The 21,114-nt window shown below is 39.9% G+C and overlaps 1 protein-coding gene across 4 annotated transcripts in view; it reads right to left on the reverse strand.

Moving 5' to 3' along the window:
- The window catches only part of SUSD1 (sushi domain containing 1), an 84,260-nt gene that overhangs the window by 25,381 nt on the left and 37,765 nt on the right, over window positions 1-21,114 (reverse strand). For all 4 annotated transcript variants that reach the window (XM_072154756.1, XM_072154758.1, XM_072154755.1 and 1 more), the window contains 5 exons: window positions 19,393-19,549; window positions 18,351-18,436; window positions 17,167-17,356; window positions 12,400-12,490; window positions 9,989-10,235 (listed from right to left, as the gene is read on the reverse strand). In XM_072154756.1, the coding sequence (XP_072010857.1) occupies window positions 9,989-10,235; window positions 12,400-12,490; window positions 17,167-17,356; window positions 18,351-18,436; window positions 19,393-19,549 (771 nt within the window). The remainder of the gene's footprint in view (window positions 1-9,988; window positions 10,236-12,399; window positions 12,491-17,166; window positions 17,357-18,350; window positions 18,437-19,392; window positions 19,550-21,114) is intronic.

The following is a 21,114-nucleotide window of genomic DNA, read 5'->3' on the forward strand; positions in this document are numbered from 1 at the left end:
ACCTGCTCTAAGCCCAATAAAGCCCAATGAGATCGCAATTTAGCCTTACAAAAAAGAAACACTAGCTCATGGCCAAATTAAAGTCTGCTCTAGGCCTAAATCAGATAATAATATGATCTTGCAGTACCTAAATCATGCCCTGGTTACCCAGGAGCCTAGCCAAAGAGACCAAGGCAGAAGGTACTTATGAGTCTACTGTATCACCAGGAGGTAAATTACTTTATTTTCTTATTATAGGGAATTGCATTTTAATAGTAATTGGAGGAGATGTATTGATCTGTCTATGCCAGAAAACTGGAATAAGTTGCATTCGAAATGCTCAGCACCAAATTTATCAAGCGGTTTAAACCATTTGTAGGCAGGTTCCAACTCGTCTGAAAAATGGGTGTATCATCTGTAAATGGGCCATGGCCCAGCAGGAATAAGGCCCGTAGGAAAGGTATGACTCGACAGTCTTATACTGCTCCAGATCAATCATCCATCATCAGACACAATGAGTAATCTGGTGCAGCAGAGAACTGATTAGTTGTACTCTGCACTGGTATAAAGTCAGACATATTAATACATCTACCCATTGTTAGGCAAATTACCAACTTTTTGGAAATTCCATAAAAGTAAAAGTGGGGGTAGTGTATTGAATCTACTACTCCACATAGGTCTCTGACCTTCCTCCACTGTTTGCTGGGGTCAAGGTGTCAGATATAGCAGTGGCTATGTCCTGGATAACTCTGCTCACCAATATAACTACCTACTTATATTGAAGATCCAACATGGAAATGTTTTCATTTGGAAATTTTAAGCCTACTTCTTCTCTCAGTGCCACAATGCCTCATGTGTCTATATGTACCTCCAGCCCTGCACATTAGGTATCCATGCATCCGAAAATTCCCCATCTATCAAAATATAATAATGGGTTTTCACTGCGTTTAACCCTGTAAAGGAAAATAGTGCCTAAAGTAAAAAATGGCACATTTTTGCCATTTTAGAAAAATAGTGCCCAAAAAATGCTATAAAAAGTGATCAAAAGGTCATACATTCCTAAAAATTATAACATTGAAAACATCATCAAAAGTTGCAAAAAGTAAAAAAGTTATAGATTTTTTAAGGTGGAGAGTTAAAAATGAAAATGCAAAAATGAAAAAGGGCATCGGCGGGAAGGGGGAAACAAAAAGTATAATCATGTTTTGAACAGTTATCAATTACTTGGTAAAACTGGAGCTGAAAAGGACTTGGGGGTATTGGTGGATGGTAAACTTAATTTTAGTGACCAGAGCCAGGCGGCTGCTGCTAAAGCAAATAAAATTATGGGATGTATCAAGAGAGGAATAGATTCTCATGATAAAGACATAGTTGTGCCCTTATACCAATCACTGGTCAGACCACACATGGAATATTGTGTACAGTTTGGGCACCAGTGTATAAAAAGAGAGCTGGATCGGATTCAGAGGAGAGCAACCAAGATTATTAGAGGATTGGGGGGACTAGAATACACTGACAGATTACAAAATTTGGGACTATTCAGTTTAGAAAAAAAAAAGACGACTGAGGGGAGACCTCATTACAATGTACAAATACCTGAACGGACAGTACAAGGATCTCTCCAAAGATCTTTTTATACCTCGGCCTGTGACCAGGACAAGGGGGCATCCTCTACGCCTACAGGAGAGGCGATTCTACCATCACCATAGACAAAGGTTCTTTACTGTAAGAGCAGTGAGACTATGGAACTCTCTGCCGCAGGAGGTTGTTATGGCTGACTCTATGTACATGTTCAAGAGAGGCCTGGATGACTTTCTGGAGAGAAAAAATATCAGGGGTTATGGGAAAAAAACATTTATTTAATTCTTAAAGGTTGGACATGATGGACTTGCGTATTTTACTGGCCCTATATATATTATCATCTCTGCTTTATTCTTTCAACCAGTATGCTTGCAGAGATGCCAAATTTATATAGTTTAGTTATGTCTTAATATCTTTTAAAACACTCAGAAACTTTACATTAAAAAAGAAATGCCTTGTATAGCCATATTCTGACGCCTGCAATCTTTTCATTCATCAGTGCATGGACATGACTAAGGTGTCATTGTTTGCAGGATGGAATGGCATTTTCTTTTTTTACCATTAGACAACTGTATGTCCTTTTAATCACTTTTTATTAAAATTTAGTTTGGAAACAAAAAGTGGCGATTTGGATACTTAGCCGCTATTTTCCAATAGTTATGTTTTGATAGATCGGACATTTTAGGATGTGGTGATAACTAATACGTTTATGATTTTACTTGTTTATTTCAGCTGTTGAAAAAGGCTTAGGAGAGCCAGAATGCGTCCACAATACTAAATGGATGCTATACTTGTATGACAAACTGTACCTACAATAAAAAGAAGGGAAAAGCTACCTCGAAGTGTCGGGACCATTTCTTTCATTTGGATACACTTAACTAAAATAGGGGTAAGTGATTTTGTATTCTGCTTTAAATGTTAGAAATGGTAGGAGAATATATTTATGACATTTAAAATTACACAACACAATTCATACATATTTGTCGGGTGCTGAGGCTAGTTTCTCAAATCAGTATTTTGCTCAGTATTATATTAGTATTTGTAAGCAAAACAAGTAGTAGCTCCTACTGAGGAACTATATCATAAAAAGGCTTGTACCTCTTCAGTTTATAGGATCCCTTTCTGATTATGGCTTCTAAATGATGATGCAGATTGATTATAGTGATTGGACAACTTGATAAATGTGGCATATGAGGTGTTAAAGGAAATCTACCATTGATTTGATGCATTATGAAGCAAATATACACTCACCGGCCACTTTATTAGGTACACCTGTCCAACTGGAGGCAACTCAGTGTATTTAGGCATGTAGACATGGTCAAGACAATCTCCTGCAGTTCAAACCGAGCATCAGTATGGGGAAGAAAGGTGATTTGAGTGTCTTTGAACGTGGCATGGTTGTTGGTGCCAGATGGGCTGGTCTGAGTATTTCAGAAACTGCTGATCTACTGGGATTTTCACGCACAACCATCTCTAGGGTTTACAGAGAATGGTCCGAAAAAGAAAAAACATCCAGCGAGCGGCAGTTCTGTGGGCGGAAATGCCTTGTTGATGCCAGAGGTCAGAGGAGAATGGGCAGACTGGTTCGAGCTGATAGAAAGGCAACAGTGACTCAAATCGCCACGCGTTACAACCAAGGTAGGCAGAAGAGCATCTCTGAACACACAGTACGTCGAACTTTGAGGCAGATGAGCTACAGCAGCAGAAGACCACACCGGGTGCCACTCCTTTCAGCTAAGAACAGGAAACTGAGGCTACAATTTGCACAAGCTCATCGCAATTGGACAGTAGAAGATTGGGAAAACGTTGCCTGGTCCGATGAGTCTTGATTTCTGCTGCGACATTCAGATGGTAGGGTCAGAATTTGGCGTCAACAACATGAAAGCATGGATCCATCCTGCCTTGTATCAACGGTTCAGGCTGGTGGTGGTGTCATGGTGTGGGGAATATTTTCTTGGCACTCTTTGGGCCCCTTGGTACCAACTGAGCATCATTGCAACGCCACAGCCTACCTGAGTATTGTTGCTGACCATGTCCATCCCTTTATGACCACAATGTACCCAACATCTGATGGCTACTTTCAGCAGGATAATGCGCCATGTCATAAAGCTGGAATCATCTCAGACTGGTTTCTTGAGCATGACAATGAGTTCACTGTACTCAAATGGCCTCCACAGTCACCAGATCTCAATCCAATAGAGCATCTTTGGGATGTGGTGGAACGGGAGATTCGCATCATGGATGTGCAGCCGACAAATCTGCGGCAACTGTGTGATGCCATCATGTCAATATGGACCAAAATCTCTGAGGAATGCTTCCAGCACCTTGTTGAATCTATGCCACGAAGAATTGAGGCAGTTCTGAAGACAAAAAACTGACTTAAAGGGGTCTTCCAGCTTTGGCAATTTAATGTTATTGTTTGTATGATAAAAAATAATACAATTTTCCAATATATTTCTGTATCAATTCCTCACAGTTTTCTGCGTCTGTGCTTGCTGTCATTCTATGGGATGCTTCCATGTTTACTTCCAGTTAACAGAAATCTGACCATGGTCACAAAGGTACACAACTTGTTAGTATAGAGAGTGAGCAAAGCTGTGGCATATAATGAGCTGTGCACCTGTGTGATTATGGTCAGATGTCTGTCCACTGGAAATAAACAATGAAGATTTCTATAGACTGGCAACAAGCAGAAATCCAGAAAACCGTAAAGAATTGACACAAAAAGTATATTGCAAATTTGTATAACTTTTCATTATTCAAACAATATTAATTACTTGCTGAAATGAGAATACCCCTTACCAACGTGCACCGTGAATGGAGAGGGCTGGCACCAATCACAGGTGTTATCTCGTCAATAGCTGACAGCAAAGCTTTGCTGAGGTCTTTAAAAAGATGGCAGTGCCAATGCGAAGATCGTCGCTCCCCGTGATGTCATCGGGCAGCAGCAATCCATTGCTATGACAGCCTCGGGTCTAGTTTTAATTGCACATGTATGAGGATGAAAATTCCCATATACTGCCATACTACAGTATGACAGTATATGGTAGGATTGATCAGACAACCTAGGGTTAAAGTACCCTAGGGCAGTGGTGGCAAACCTATGGCACTGGTGCCAGAGGCGGCACTCGGAGCCCTCTCTGTGGGCACCCAGGCCATCACCCCAGCATGAAGTTCACCAGATAGGACTCAAAGAATCTTCCTACAGAATCTTCCTACAATGATGGGCGAATTTGCCCTCCTCCTTTCAACTGCACTGGTGTCTTTAGGAGGCTGAACGATTGAAAGTTGTCAAAGAGCAAGGAGAAATAAACTACTGCTTAAATTGCTGTGTCGGCACTTTCCAATAAATAAGTGGCTTTTGGTTCACGTTTGGGCACTCAGGCTCTAAAAGGTTCACCATCACTGCCCTAGGGGGTCTGAAAAATAATAAAAGTTAAAAAAAATAAAAATTCTAATCACACCCCTTTACTTGAAGTCATAAAAATACAAATAGTAAAAATCCAAGTTATGTATTGCCGTGTCTGAAAATGCCCGATTTATCTAAATATAATAACGGTTTACCCCGTCGCCCAAAGTCGAAAATGGCACATTTTTGCCATTTTGAAAAAAATGTAAAATTCAATGAAAAGTGATGAAAAGGTTGTCAGCTCCTTGCCTGCTGATGTTTCTGTTGTGAAAGACTTGGTCTCTACTTCGGGCATCCGCTTGCACCAAAACCAAGACCAACCAAAAACACAGTGCATGCTATGTGTGTGGGGGGGGGAGAGGTGTTGCATGTTGTCAGTGGGGGAGGGGGGCAGGTGCATGTTGTTTGTGGGGGAGAGCTGGTGTATGCTGTCAGCAGGGAAGGGGGGGTTGTTGCTTGTTATGTGTAGGGAGAGAGCTGGGGCTTGCTGTGAGCGGGGAAGGGGGGCTGGTGCTTGTTGTGAGCGGGGGAGGGGTCTGGTGTCTGTTGTGAATGGGGGATGGAAACCTGTGCGTTGTCTGTAGGGAAAGGGTCTGGTGGTGTTGTGAGCAGCGAGGGGGCTTTTGCGTATTTTGAGTAGGGGAGGGGGCTTGTTCGTGTTATGAGCGGGGGATGTCATTTGTGGGTCTTGTCTCTCAGAGGGAGGGGTTACAATGCGATGTCTATACATGTACATTCATATGCCTTGTGTTATATGTGTAGGTGCACATGGATACAGATGTCGATGATTTTGTTTCATTGGCTGATCTCTTTTTTTCTGTTTTATTGCAGAATGGATCCATGTATTACGGCTGTGGATGTGTGATAATGCCCCACTTTTTTTATGACTATTTTTCTGACCAGCAGTGGAGTGAAAAAAAGGAGCAGCATCACTTAAAGATATGTAATCACTCATTATGATCCACACTGCATCTGAAAAACTGACGTGTGAATGCACCCACATGTTGTTTTCAATGTGTTTTACATATTACCATGCAGTTAGCTTTTTTGAGAGCTTTTTTGTTCATTTCTATGAGGCTGCGTCCCCACGTTCCATTTTTCAGCAGTTTTTGATGGCCAAACCTGGTATGGAGTTAAAGCAGGAGGAGGAGTAACACCTTTCAATTATTTGTCTCAACACCTGCTTTTGGTTCCAAAAACTGCGTCTGAAAAACTGAACGTGTGACCGCACATAGCTGCTTACATTTCCAGCAATGAAGAAAGACACTTTCAGGTGCACACATTCTTCTGGCGCTGCGTTTACAAACCCAATTCTAGCACCCTGAGGGTGCGGTCACACGTCGCGTTTACCGCATGCGTTAAAAAACGCATTGGAATAGCTGTAGAGTGATTTGCCTAATTAAACACCTCTTAAAACTTGTGTTTACAAAACGCATGCGTTAACCGCGATGTTAACGCATGCGTTAACAATGCGTTAACAACCGCATGCGTTAACCGCGATGTTAACGCATGCGTTAACAATGCGTTAACGGTTGCGTTTTGTAAACACAGGTGTTAGCAGCTGTTTAATTAGGCAAATCACTCTCCAGCTATTGCAATGCGTTTTTAAACGCGACGTGTGACAGCACCCTAAGGCAGGCCTCAGCATAATCACATGTGTTTCCATGTAAAAACATGTGGTCGATTAACAGCACCGAGGGTGTGTTCACACGTTGCAGTTAAAACTGCATCGCAATCAGCTTTGAGGTGGTCTTAGGTGCAGTTTTGTCAATTGAACAGGTGAAAGACATGAACTGAACGGGTGAATGACATTTGTGGAGCAGGTTTCCCCTTCGAAATCAAATTCACTCGTTCAGTTCATGTCTTTCACCTGTTCAATTGACAAAACTGCACCTAAAACCACCTCAGAGCTGATTGCGATGCAGTTTTAACTGCAACGTGTGAACGTACCCCCAGTGTCTTGCATTTAGACAATACAACACACTGGGGGACATTTACTTAAAGTGTCGGTGTCTGCATTGGCTTTGTTACCGACCTGCTCTCGGTAAGAAGACACACATTTCATATTGTGGAGCTGTGCAGAGACATTTCTGTCCCTGGGACCAAAATCTGTCCCGAGCACCAGGAATGTGTCCAACAGTCCCTGCTAGACCAGTTTTCTTTTGGTCTACTTTCCGCCAGTTTACAGCGCCCAAAAAGGGCTGCGACACATATTAATTGTGTCTGAGTTTCCACTCCGCCAAAGCCACGCCCCTTTTCGGAGAAGAGTCGGAGCAGGCGGAAAAAGTCATTTTTTCTGTCCCCGACAGCTAATAAATAGGTAGGAGAGCAGAAGATGCGGTGAAAGCGCCACAAAACTGTCGGAAACACCATAGTAAATGTCCCCCACTGGGTGCTGGTTACCAATCACATGTTTGCATAAATGCACCACTAGCACCATGTGTGACTGCACCCTCAGGGCGCATTCACATGTTGCATTTTGAAGCACATTACAACAGCTGAGGAGAGGTGGTTTTAGGAGCAGGTTTGTTTAGTGAAAGATATTACATGAACAGGTGAATTTGGTTTTGGTTTCAAAACTGATAATGATGCAGTTTTAACTGCAATGTGTGAACCCAACTCAGAGGGAGCGTCCACACGTTCAGTTTTTCAGATGCAGTTTTTGGAGCCAAAAGCAGGTGTGGATCGTAAGGGATGTGACAAATAACTGAAAGGTGTTGCTCCTCCTCCTACTTTTACTCTACTCCTGGTTTGGGCATCAAAAGCTGCATCTGAGAAACTGAATGTGTGTGACGCACCCAAAGGCTGCGTTCACACAATGTGGCAGATTTACTTACCCGGTCTAGTCACGATCCAGCGGCACGTTCTCAGTGGAGGATTCGGGTCTTCTGGCGATTCACTAAGGTAGTGCGCCCAATATCCACTAGGTGTCGCTGTTGCGCTGAATTCCGTCGGACTTCACTGAAGTTCACCGTCCTACCCTGGGCGCAGGTAAGCGCGTATCAAGTGACAGTTTTTTTTTAAAAATACCATGGTTTTTTACCAAATCCGTCTGGTTTTCTTATGGCCATGCCCCCCAATTTCCGTCGCATGCATGCCGGCACCGATGCGCCACAACCCGATCGCGTGTGCCAAAATTCCGGGGCAATTCAGGGAAAATAGGCGCAAATCGGAAATATTGGGGTAACGCAACGGAAAAACGTGATTCAGGCCCTTAGTAAATGACTCCCAATGTGTTGCGTCCCATTTTTTGTTGCATTTAAAAACAATACTTTAATTTAAGAATTACATTTTAAGATCCATATTTGGGCATAGAAACGGATTGATGCAAATGCTGTAACACTTCATGTATACATCCTCTATAGACGCCAATGTTAAAAGTATACAGTTTGCATATGTTTTCCAAAAGGAGATGAAAAACGCAACAGCCCATGTTTTGATCCGTTTTTCTCAGTGAAAAATGTGTCCGTTAGAAGTAGGCAAAAAACGAGATGTGAACCCAGCCTTATTGTCGCTTATGGTTAGTTGACACAAGATTTTTTCCAGGGCCACTTTAATTTCCCTGTCCGCCGCTGACTGTGAGCAAGTCGTGCCTGTGAATAGCATTTAGACTCAGGGAGCCACTTAGACTCTGCTCCCAGGTGTCGGCTCACTTCATCACTCACGTTGGTCCAGTGGTTCTGGTTAGATTACGCTCCCAGGTGTTGGCTATCTTCTGACAGATAGTTCTCTTTGTGGAACTTTCTCCCCTCTCTCTACTGCATCTCTGGAGCTTAGCCACAGTGATCTTGGGGTTCTTCTTTATCTCTCTCACCAAGGCTCTTCCCCCACAATTGGTAAGTTCGGCAGGAAGGTCGGGTCGAGGAAGTGTTGGGGTTGTTCCAAACTTCTTCCATTTAAGGATTATGGAGGCCACTGTGCTATTGGGAAGTGCTGCACAGGTTCTTTTGTGACCTTTTTGTGTGCTCTGACATGCACTGTGAGCACTGAGGTCTTATATAGACAGATATGTGCCTTTCCTAATCAAGTCCAATCAGTTTAATTAAACACAGATGGACTCTAATGAAGGAGTACAACCATCTCAAGGAGAATCCAAAAGAAATGACAGTGTGTGAGTTAAATATGAGTGTCCCAGCAAAGTGTCTGAATACTTATGACCATGTAACATTTCAGTTTATCAACATGGGGTGCAGAGTGTACATTAATGATAAAAAAAAATAACTGTACTTGCCATAGAAGGTTCCCTTGCAGGGCTGTAGACCCTGCTAATACATTGAATTGTATCTACTTCTGAAGAACATGGATTAAATTGAATTCAATAAATGGAGACTGACTTTCTGCAAGCTGACACCCTGTATACTTTTATGGATAACACATAGCGTAGGTTGCTCATGTCAGTGTTTTAATTTTTTTGCTAACATACACAATATTCTTTTTTTTTTTAAATGTAGAATTTTTTTCAATAATAACTATTTTATCCTGTTACAGTATGAAATTTATATGGACCTATGCTTCATACCAATTTAGACTAGTTCTTAGTGTCATGAAATACTTGCTATTTTGCCAATGGAAAAAGACGTTTTTTTTATCACTTTTCCACAGTGAGCTATTATAAATTTCTATTTTTTTCTCTTTATTCCTTTTCTTGACAGGTTACATAAATTTTACAAAATCAATAACATATCTTCATTATTTAACCACCCACTATACCTTCCCCTCCCTCCAGCCAGGGTACAAAAAACCCCTCTTTTCAACAATCTATTTTTCTTGTTCTAAGAGCCATCATTTGTTCCATATCTGTATTTTACCCATATTGCCATATTTGATCTCATCAAATTTTTAACACGTTCCAGGTGCCTTTCCCACTCCTTCCTTTTTGGCGGTTAAGTATCCATTTTCTGACTATTATATACCTAGCTATAAATGGCGCCCTTACAATCCATTTGATCAAAAAAAAAAAAATCTATTTTTGATAAACTTTTAACAATAAACTAGAATAACATTTTACAGTAGACTTACCTTTGTTACAGTTCGTAAAATTATACAGTAATTCTTCCCCCTTTCTAAAGGAGCATTGTAGAATAATCCGTAATATTGTCTGTCTCCAACAGGGAATTCCAGATACTCAGAAACATCTCCGGGAAAAAACTCGGCAGTGACATATCCCTGAGTTTTTGATGTATTATGAAAGTATGTGACTGCCTCCAAAGACTCACACTTAAAGGAGCACCAGCGTACCAGCTGGACCACAAACACCTGGTAGGAACTAAAATTGGCAATAATAAGTCATAAAACTTAATGCTTATACTTTATATACTCAATCTACATGCACTGTATTTTACCAGTATCAAAGCTGTATCCCCATTTTGGACTCCTTTCTTGCTGTTTAGTCCATACTACAGGTTGTGGCAGTACATATCCACTTCATTAAAAGTTTAGGTGAATAGCATTGTAAAGACTTTACAGTTCCACTGGCACAAACCTAAGTGTTAACAGTGCAATATCTTAGAGGCATCTGCCAGGGATGGCTTAAAGGTGTTGTGCACTTTCAGTAAATAATTTATATTATTTGTGTAATGAAAAGTTATACAATTTTTTAACATACTTTCTGTATCAATTCCTTGTGGTTTTCTACATCTCTGCCTGCTGTACTTCTATAGACAGCTTCTCTATTTACTTCCAGTGGAAAGAATCTGTCCATGTGATGGGATAGACACGCAGGTCCATGAGCCAGTTTTATCACTGAGAGTTGTGTGATCATAATGGCTCCTGAACCTGCATGTCCATCACATCACATGGACAGATTTCTATCCACTGGAAGTAAACTTATAAGCTTTCTATAGAAGCAAAGCAAGCGGAGATCTAGAAAACAGTGAGGGACTGATACAGAAAGTATATTGGAAAATTGTATAACTTTAATTACACAAACAATATAAATTATTTGCTGAAAGTGGACAACCCCTTTAAGACTGCCATGGGCCCTGGGCTATATGAAAAATAGAGACCCCTCATATTTTTTTTCCTTTGGTTGTACATCTACTGTCTTCAAATAGTATCAGAACAGTACGGATCTAGTCATCTTTCAGAACTTTAGTTCCTGCAAAGGTCCTGGAAGGGCTCTTTTATACATATGTGTTGAGAGCTGGTATATCTTTAGGAGAAGTTCTGGGTTGGAGGACACTCCCTTTATTTTTTCTGCAGTCTAGTATCAAACTTTGTGGGTGGCTAGGGCTCCCTTGAAGATTTGGGCCTCGGACTGCAACCCAAACTGCTCTTGGAATCTGCAGTGCCAAAGGATTTGGTAGCATCATGGAACATTATTAAATGGATGTAGAGCTATCCTCAACCCCCAGCTTCAGATGTCAGATCAATAGGTGGAAATTGGTGTCTAGAGATGGTGACCATAACGTCAGGCACACTAAATATAAAGTAAGAGGAGAATTCTAAAGGGTGGAGGACACAATATCTTGGAAACACCAAATAGTAATGAAACAATATATTTGCAAAAACATTTTTTTCACTATGCATAGAAATGGGAATACCCCTTTAAACCATTACTCATTGTACATAGAACATTCCAAAGATGCCTGTTAATTTCTTAATTGTTTTTGGTGTATGGGAGCAGGGAATGGTCTCATAACAGGCCTATTTGTATAGAGCATGTAGGTATTGACAGTACATGAGTGTCTTACATAGCCACATAGCTCAGTGGTTACGCACTACAACCTTGCAGTGCTGGGGTCCTGGGTTCAAGTCCCATCCAGGTCAACATCTGCAAAGAGTTTGTATGTTCTCTCCATCTTTGCGTGGGTTTCCTCTGGGTCCTTCAGTTTCCCCCCACACTCCAAAACATACTGGTAGGTTGATTAGATTGTGAGCCAGGGACGTAATTGGCTAACCAATTAAGCTGCTCCAAAAAAACGATTGCGTGCAACACCTGTTAAATACCTGTCCAAGCCGTGCAATCGATGAAAACAGCGAACAGTCTGACAAATGATCCAATATCTCCTCATAATCATAAGTCAGCCCATGACGGGTGCAGAAGGAGTGGTTTAAGCCATGCCCATTACAGTGTCTAGCAGGTGTCTATACCCTGTATGAAGGGACTTGTACTATAGCTGCTATGTTATACATGGGGGCCTACTGATTTTGCATTTTGGCCCATCAACTTTACTTTACACCTTTTTAACATCCAATATATCAAGATGTGACATTCTGTTTTACTACATACTAGATGGCTGTTCCTTTCCTGACAATGAAAAAAAGTCTAGCAAATAAATCCTCATTCAGAAATCTGACAGGCCAATAAGATCTGTCACATGGAAACTCATACAATACCTCCAGTGTTAGCGCCACTCCCTTCACATCTATACTGTGGTTTTGCAAACAATACATTTATTTGTTTTTTATGAACTTGAAAGCATATTTACCTGACTGGTCCATTACGATCGCTCCTCTGAAAACTAATTTTTGGGAACTGACTGTGAGCTGGCACAGTTTTCAGTTTAGGAAGTGGGGTATCTGAAAGGGGATCACATGCATTAGGATTTATTCAAAGAAACCAGTCCAAAGAAGAAACAAGTTGCTGCAACAATGTAGTAATTTTATTGGCAACAGCTTATGTGAATGTGGCGGCTGGCCAAGTAGTTCAAGTGAGTGACAAATGTCAAAGGGTTACCAAAGCTTCTCTTACAGTATTCACTGTTTGGGAATGGATTATTCAACTTTCCACATCTTCTGCTAAACTAATGAATCATTATGACATGTCACAACTTCCTCTGTCTTAGAAATAAGTAAAACGTCATCATACATGAAATGTCTGAAAGTGTCAAATCAAATCGTCTGTTGCATTTTTTGTGTGTGTTTTTTAAGCTCAATTATACTTTTGGAAAGACAATATTTTCTCTTGTGTAAATTGTATTACAGTACAGTGCCATCTAGTGTACAGTTGTTAGCATGACCACAAACAGTGATCACAGCAAATGAAACTCATAACTGAAAAGTTGTCAGACTTTCATTTTTTCTCCCTTTAAAGGGAACCCACCAAACTACAAACACTCTCAGGTAGGGTCTGAAATGTCCTTCTCAGAATTCCTCTTTAAAGTTATAACTTGCCTGTTTCGCTAAAAATAATCCCAAAGTCACATCTAAATAGGCTGAAAAGAGTCATATATTGCCCTGAAATAAACCAGGGTAAAAGTTTGGAAGGACTCCTTCACTTCAGATGTCATTTAGGCTTACTATCACCTAGAACCATGATTCTGTTAACACTTTTGAAGATGGGAATATCAGTAAAAACTAGTTGGGAATGGGATCTGTATTTGGAACTCCCATTTTCAACTATGACCACATTGTAATAACTGTGCCATTCAGGCCTCAGCGCCCTCCTCTGTACGGCTGTGGGTTAACTCATCAGTGTGATTTTGTTCTTAGGTTACATTTTGTCCTTAATATTCTGAACAGTACTTTATTTTATTTCTGGCTAACTTAATTTAATTCCACTGCACTCTGTTTCCCATTGATTTTTCCAATTGCTAATCATTAAAGATGGACAGATTCTTCCTCTATTCACTTTCCCCTGGTCTGCTTTGTCTGGATGTCAGAGAAACTAGTCCAATCAACCTCTGGACCAGGTTTGCCTGCAATTTCACCTGTGTTTGTTAAAAGTCTTTTTTTGAGCCAGCTGGCTTTTATCATGGCTCCTGTATTTTGGATTTCTTGACCATTTGCCTGTTTTCTGATCATCAATTCAGTACTTTATTGTCCTTTTGGTTATGACACACATCTGTTGACTAGCAAAAATTAATATAAGACACTGTCTTATTTTCGGGGAAACGGTATTATATCTTTGTATTGTCCAGTCTTAGATTCTGAGTTAACACTTTCTCCCAGGAAGGGAACGTCAGCCAGTTGTCTCCTACTGCTTAGGGTGACTTACCAAGTTTATTATTTTTGTGGGTGTCAAGTCTGTATATATCAATAAGGGCTGCTGTGTATACAGCAGGAGGAAGACTGTGTACATTACAGAGGTTGTGCAACACTTGAGGCAGGCTGTGTATACTGTGGGAAAGGCTGTGTATATTGTGGAAAAGGCTGTGTATACTATGGAAGAGGCTGTGTATACTGGGGGGAGAGGCTGTGTATACTCGGGGGGAAAGGCTGTGTATACTCGGGGGGAGAGGCTGTGTGCTGCTGGCGGAGTACTGTATATAATTTTATTAGGGAGTATATAAATAAAACATGTATGTATATACATTATCTGGGTGTTGTAGTTGGGGGTGCGGTATATATAATATATAATGGATGCTTTAGATAATACAATTTATTTTGAGGGACCATATAAAGAATGTTTTATGTAGGAATTAGTGTGTTCAGTCATGTTGTGACGATAATATACGACATGCTCCATTATACTGTACAAGTGACTGTAGTTTTTTAGGGGTGCCATGTGGAGTTGTGCTGCATGGACCTGAAGACATTTGACTGTGAATTCAGTAGAGATAAACCATGGCCGAGAGAAATCATAAAGAAGTCCTCACCCGTAAGGAAGTTCGTCACCTGTAAGATACAAGTGTCACTAATGTCTTTGTTAGTGACTGATACTGGTGTTGTAGGTGGAATTATTGGCTAAGGTGGGGGGGGGGGCAGCATTTTCAATTTTTGCCTGAATCGGCTCTGATGCCAACTGTGACCTTCTGGACCCCTTAAAGTGAGCCTTTTACCAGGAATGTCATTTTTAGTCTGCGACAGGTTCCAATAGCCTATTCTATGCTGAATTAAAAATGAATTTGTCAGCATTCTTAACCATTTCAGTTGTTTATAATAGTTTAGTTTACATTACCTGGCTCTCTGCCAGCATTGTTCCGAGTCCCAGGGGTGGCAGCTGCAGCATTCTAAGTTTGTGTGCCAATGTCTGCATTCTTCCACTCCTCCGACTCCTGGGTCTCCAGTGTTATTTGAGACTGAACATGACCCATTTACTATGCTCCCAATGAGAATTATGTCTATTTGATTTGAGGCCTCCAGGTTAGACTTAGACCCAGGTTCACATTTGCCACTGCTGTCGTTAAAAATACCAGCCAGCTAGGTAGAATTGTCCAGGAAACCCTAGGTGCATTTGTTACTAGCATATTCCTTACTGTGTTTTATGCTTTTATACATCATTAAGTAGATAAATGCTTGTTACTAGCACGCACTTTTCTGCTGTATTTCCTTATGCAACATACTGCATAAGATATCTTGAATCCATATTCTGCTAAAACCTATATATTCAGTTACACATGATTTTTCTTGATCATGTTAGACATGACATTAGCATGGAGAAGCAGAAATTGCTACTCTGGCTGCTGATAACAACATTAACCATTTCTATCAGTGCCCTGTATCGCCCACATGTAGATCTGTCCCCAGCCTCACAAGGGGAATTTATTCATTTTGTCCCCATTTGATCACCAGTGTTGAGCACTAAGTGTACATATTCACATGACTGTGCCAGTAATCTTCAAAATGCAGCTGTTTGTAGATTTCATGTGAATGTAACCTATTTACCATTGTTTCTACTTAATGAAGCACTGAAGACTGCTGCATTATCTCAGCTAATTTCCAAACAGTAAAGCTAAATTAGATCTGCATATGGTCATTAGGACCATTTTAGGCAGCTAATTACCTTTCATTACTATTATGTGATTTGCTGCATTAATCTGTGTCATTTCACTTCCAATATACAGTAATGACTGGACAGTAATTAAAATGGGACATAATGCTGAAATACAGCTGATTGTCTTAAATGCACCTTCTGGCAAATCTGTATAAGGCAGATCTGGTGTAATAAGGCCAGCAACCCGCATAAACTGAATAACCAAAACATAATTCGGTCTTATTTCAGTAAAATTTAATTACAGGCAGTCAGGTTACAAACCTAAGGTTTGTTCTTAGGTTGAATTTGTATATAAGTCGGAACTCTATATTTTATAATTGTACTGTAGCTCCAGACAATTTTTTTTAGATTTTAAAAATGTTGGGTTGTCATAAGAATATGACCCAGGATTAACAATAAAGCTTCATTACAGACACCTGTGATAAGTGTTATTGCTATTGATTGTAGCCTAAGGCTAAAGTACAGTAAATTACCAATTACCAGAGGTCCTTTTGTAACTAGGGGTCGTCTGTAAGTTGGGTGTTCTTAAGTAGGGGCCTGCCTGTATTTAAAGTATGGATTCTAATATGTGGCTAAGCAGAACTGGCCTACAAATCTATACAACCCTTAAGGGATTATTTATCATTAGGCATACTCCTATCAACAGTTCTATGACTATTATTGGCGCTACGCTCCCCACAAGATTCATTAAAGTGGTTTTGGCCCTTTAATAAATGTTCATTTAAATGTCCTATGTCATGCATATGGTGTTGCATGGCGTTGCGCTAGCCGTAGTTCTATGTTTACGCCAGATAAAGTGGTGGAAATAGCCCGGTGAGACTTATTAGCAGTGAAAAGTCCCAAAAAACCTCAATGCAATGTCTAAACCGAAAAAGCCCATTAAAGCCAATAATAAATAACTCCCATAGAGACTCCTATAGTTGTATGGATATGCACATATAAGAAATTCCATTAACAGGAATATTTCCAGAATGATTTGTATGTATTACACAGAAAGATGAGTTCCGATTACATTTAACTGCAAAATAGTAATGACATGAGACTAGATATTTCTACCTGACAATGATGGGATCAAATGGCTTACAGGCTTATGCAAAACTGTACTAAGAGCTAACTAAGCTGACCAGTTAAACAGGTAAAAAAGAAATATATTCTATATAGCTAAATTCTAGATACTTTTTTTCCAGGGGCCAGGGTTTAAATACTGTTTGCTTATAATTTAACTAAGGGAATAGGGGAGGGAATATCTAAACTGCAAACTTCTTACTCACTGCTGACCCTCCATCCAAAGCAGCTTTGGAATTATTATGTAGTAGGAACCTGTCATTGTTGAAAAATAACCATCCATTCCCTTTAAAAATTTGGAAACATTTTCATTATTCAAACAGTCAAATTTTTTTGTGCTGAATTTGGACCTTAAAAAACTCTACCATTAGGTTTCATCCATGGGGCTTATCATTTGGTTTTTTTTTTATTATTCCTTCTATTTTAATATTTATTTAATATTTCTGAAATATTGTAGTGATAACTGAATGCATACCTGAATATGGGATGAATATAGTGATTTGCTCCGGATGTTGAGGGTAAAATGCTGATATGACATCCACTGTGTAGTTAACGCCTTTATACAGTTGGAAGCACACAACAGGCTGCTTTTCATCTGTGGTGAAATTAAACATCAGCTTGTGAGAAATTCTCTTCTCATCCCTTCTGTAACCGTGGATAAAAAACTAAAATAAAGAAAAAACTGGTTAACTGTAGAACACAAATGCAGGCACTTATGATGGCTGTATTTGCCTTGTTGGTCTAGAAAGCTGTCAGAGTAATGAAGGTTCCTGTAAGAGTATACTGTGTCCCTGCTCTCTGTTTCCATGTCTGGGCTGTTACCTGTCCTTGACCTGCTGTGATCTCTTGTGCTGACACTGCCTTGCCACTGGCCATGAATCTTGTTTCACAATGTTTTACAGGGAGGTATAACACGGTGACCAGTAATCATAGAAAAACAATTTACACATCTGTTATCACACATCTTATTAAACATCAAGACTGCTGAGAAAATAATTAGCCATGGCCATGAATTTGGCTGCTGCAGGCATATAGTCTAACTCTTTTAAGTTTACTTAAAGAGGACCAGTCACCTGAATATTCCCTCTAATGCTACCCCAGTAATAACAGTGTTAAACCGATAGCACTATGTAGCCCGCAGAACGTTGGACCAAGCTTACAGCAGTCTGGCGTATTCATGAGGGCGTGGTCCGCAGCACTCCTCTCTCCTCAGCTTATCCCCCGGACCCTTCCCACACCATTTGCTGGTGGTGACTGCCAGTCTTCATACAGCAGTCACCGCCTCCTCGGACTGCTCCCTCATGAATGCGCCGGACTGCTGCAAGCTTCATCCGGCTTTCGGATGGCTATGTAGTGCAGTGTTTTCTAGCTTTTTCGGGATATTCCAATAAAGCCAGCGGTTTAACACTGCTATTACTGGCTAGGCAATATTTAGGTGACAGGTCCTCTTTCATGATCACTCATTGAGAAATGTATGAAGGGGACAGCTTGTGAACTAACCTTTCAATAAATACCCAGACATAAACTGTGTCTATGGTCCTTATAAAGCTTCCATCTCTTCCCTTTTCTTGTTCGCTATTTTTTTCCACGTTTTCTCCAACACATTTCTTCCACTATCCTATGCTATGCCCCTATTGATATCAAATTTAACAGTCTTACCATATAGAGTTCTTTTGACCTGAAATGTCTTCTCCAAATCAGACATGTTCCATTGAACACAGTTAAGTTCTGAATGGGTTCACCACCTATAGAATACATTAGAAAACGGAAATGTGTTAAAGAATATACTAAACTTTACAAAATAACAAAATAATATGTTTTTATAGTTTTCATTACTACATTGCATTTTTACCATTATATTATATTATATAGTTTTTTTCTCTTAACTTATCTATATATTGAGAAATTTGTGAAAGTGGATGCAAAGATTGCAAAAAAAGACCAATGTGGAGAAAATCGCCTTAAATATGTGTACTGATACCGACAAGCTAACAGGTGGAAGGGTGAGGTGTTGCATCTGGCCCAAGGCTGGAAGTTAACCCAATGGGTTATGAGAAAGAATTAAGGTAAAAACGGGCAAAAGGTAAGATGCGCTTAACACCAATGGAGAAGAGCAGCAAGGATATTATTAAAATAACAAAGCAAAGCATGAGAGTGTTTCCAGATGGAAAGTCGTGTTGTGCATGCAGTACAGGCAGTCCCTGGGTTACGAACAAGATAGGTTCTTTAGGTTTGTTCTTAGGTTGAATTTGTATGTAAGTCTGAACTGTATATTTTATAGTTGTAACTCCAGGCAACAATTTTTTGTTTTCTGTATTGTATTTTAACAACTTTTGGGTTGTCATAAGAACCAGGATTAACATGAAGCTTAATAATGAAGCTTAATTTCAGACACCTTTGATAACTGTTAAAGCTGATTATTGTAATTTAGGACTAAAGTATAGTAAATTACCAATATACAGAGGTCAGTTTGTAACTAGGGGTCGTATGTAAGTCGAGTGTTCTTGCCTCTAATCATTATCATCTGTTGCCTTTCACCTCCAGCTATGGACTTGTGTTTTATGCCTAAAGAAGATGCCGATCCAGCGACGAAATGTGTTGCTTTATTAATTTAATAAACTCCTTGATGTCCTGTCATTCTTCTTGGTGTTTTTTTATCTTAATTCTTTCTTATATTGATATATTGTACTATTTAACTTACCAACAAGGTTGGAAAAGGTGCCATTCACATTATTGGAGTATTGACTACCCATGGGTATGTCTAAACATACTGTACTTATGTTGTGGTCTGTATTAAGCTTGTACAGTAAATCTTGAAATAATTCTTCCGCAGACCAATTCTTCCCTTGAACATACAGCTGTAAACATGAACATAAAATTAAGAGAAATAAAGAGGCTTAAATGTATTTATTACCAATATTAGTAAAGCGTCACCCAGAGCTATCAATAAGTGTTGTCAACATATCCTTATTACTTATTACTTAAGAACTTTTGTAGTTTTTACACAAAAGTATTTACATCAGAATTCTTATTACTTCAAGGCAGTGCTCACAGACCCTGGTTTCAGCTGTCCCAATGCAACATTGTATAAAGAGAATCAATATTTAACCAACCAACTTTAAACAGGATACCTATAATAAAGGGCCTGCTTTTTTTTATTTAATTATGCATCCTAATTGAGATGACCATAGCTGTTTTAAAAATCTGTCTGTGAGTTAGTAGCATTCATAATGTATGGAGAAAATAGAAAACTAGCACCAAAAATCTAGTGTTCTTAAAGGAAACCTACCATTTGAAATGGTAGGTTTAAGCTCTAAACACCGAGCACCAGCTCAGGGTGAGCTGGTGCCGGTGCTTAGTTTCGTTAGTGTTAAAACCGCGGTATCGCGGTTTTAACACTTTTTAAACTTTATAGCATAAACTGCTTCGGCGCTGCCTGCGCACGATCGTGCGCGCGCCTACATAGGAAATGCCGCAGGCGTTGCGCGCGCGCGGCTGCGCGCAGCGCCGAAGCGGCTTCTGCTATAAAGTTTCAAAAGTGTTAAAACCGCGATACCGCGGTTTTAACAGTAACGAAACTAAGCACCGGCACCAGCTCACCCGGAGCTGGTGCTCGGTGTTTACAGCTTAAACCTACCATTTGAAATGGTAGGTTTCCTTTAAGGGGGTGATTACTGTTTCACTGTATGTTTGGATATTTTTAAATAGGTCTTCCAGAATTCCCACAAGTATACAAAAGACTTATTCTATACTCATTACAAAGTTCTATTGTTCTATACTCATTACAATGTAGCTATACTAGCTGAGCTCATGCACTGCTCACAGATATGAATGTCCACTGTTAAGCTCAGTGACTGAAAGCTAATCTGAGGCACAACAGTACTGGCGAGAAAGTAGCTATTATAAAGTAAGCTTGTGCATATGGTTGTGTTAAGTTTATATAAAAGCCCTAGGTTTTGTAAAGCTGTAAAGTGCCACATAGAGAAAGCATTGCCCAGGCATTGGTTTGTTTGTACTTATGTATAGTTGCCACTTTACAGAGTGATATACAGAGTTTCCTTCTGATTCTTCATTAATCTAAAAAAATAATTTGTGGCATGTTCCATTAAATGACAATGTTCTTCTTCCATGGGAAGAATATAACTTAATAGGGTTCCGAAACAAAAGAACAATTAACCAAAGCTGCTCTAGGTGAAAGGAGGTAGAAAGTTATTTTAACCCATATTTTTCAGACTATAAGACACACTTTTTAGCAAGAAAAAATCTTGTGTATAGTTGTTCTCAGTGTGCATAGCATTGTACAATGTATATAGTAGTGCCCAGTGTGCATGGTAGTGTCCAATGTATACAGTAGTGCCCAATGTGTATAGCAGTTCCTGTGAGCATAGCAGTGTCCAATGTATGTAAGCTGTGCTCAGTGTGC

Source organism: Engystomops pustulosus, chromosome 1, assembly GCF_040894005.1.
Source record: "Engystomops pustulosus chromosome 1, aEngPut4.maternal, whole genome shotgun sequence".
Classification (NCBI taxonomy): Eukaryota; Metazoa; Chordata; class Amphibia; order Anura; family Leptodactylidae; genus Engystomops; species Engystomops pustulosus.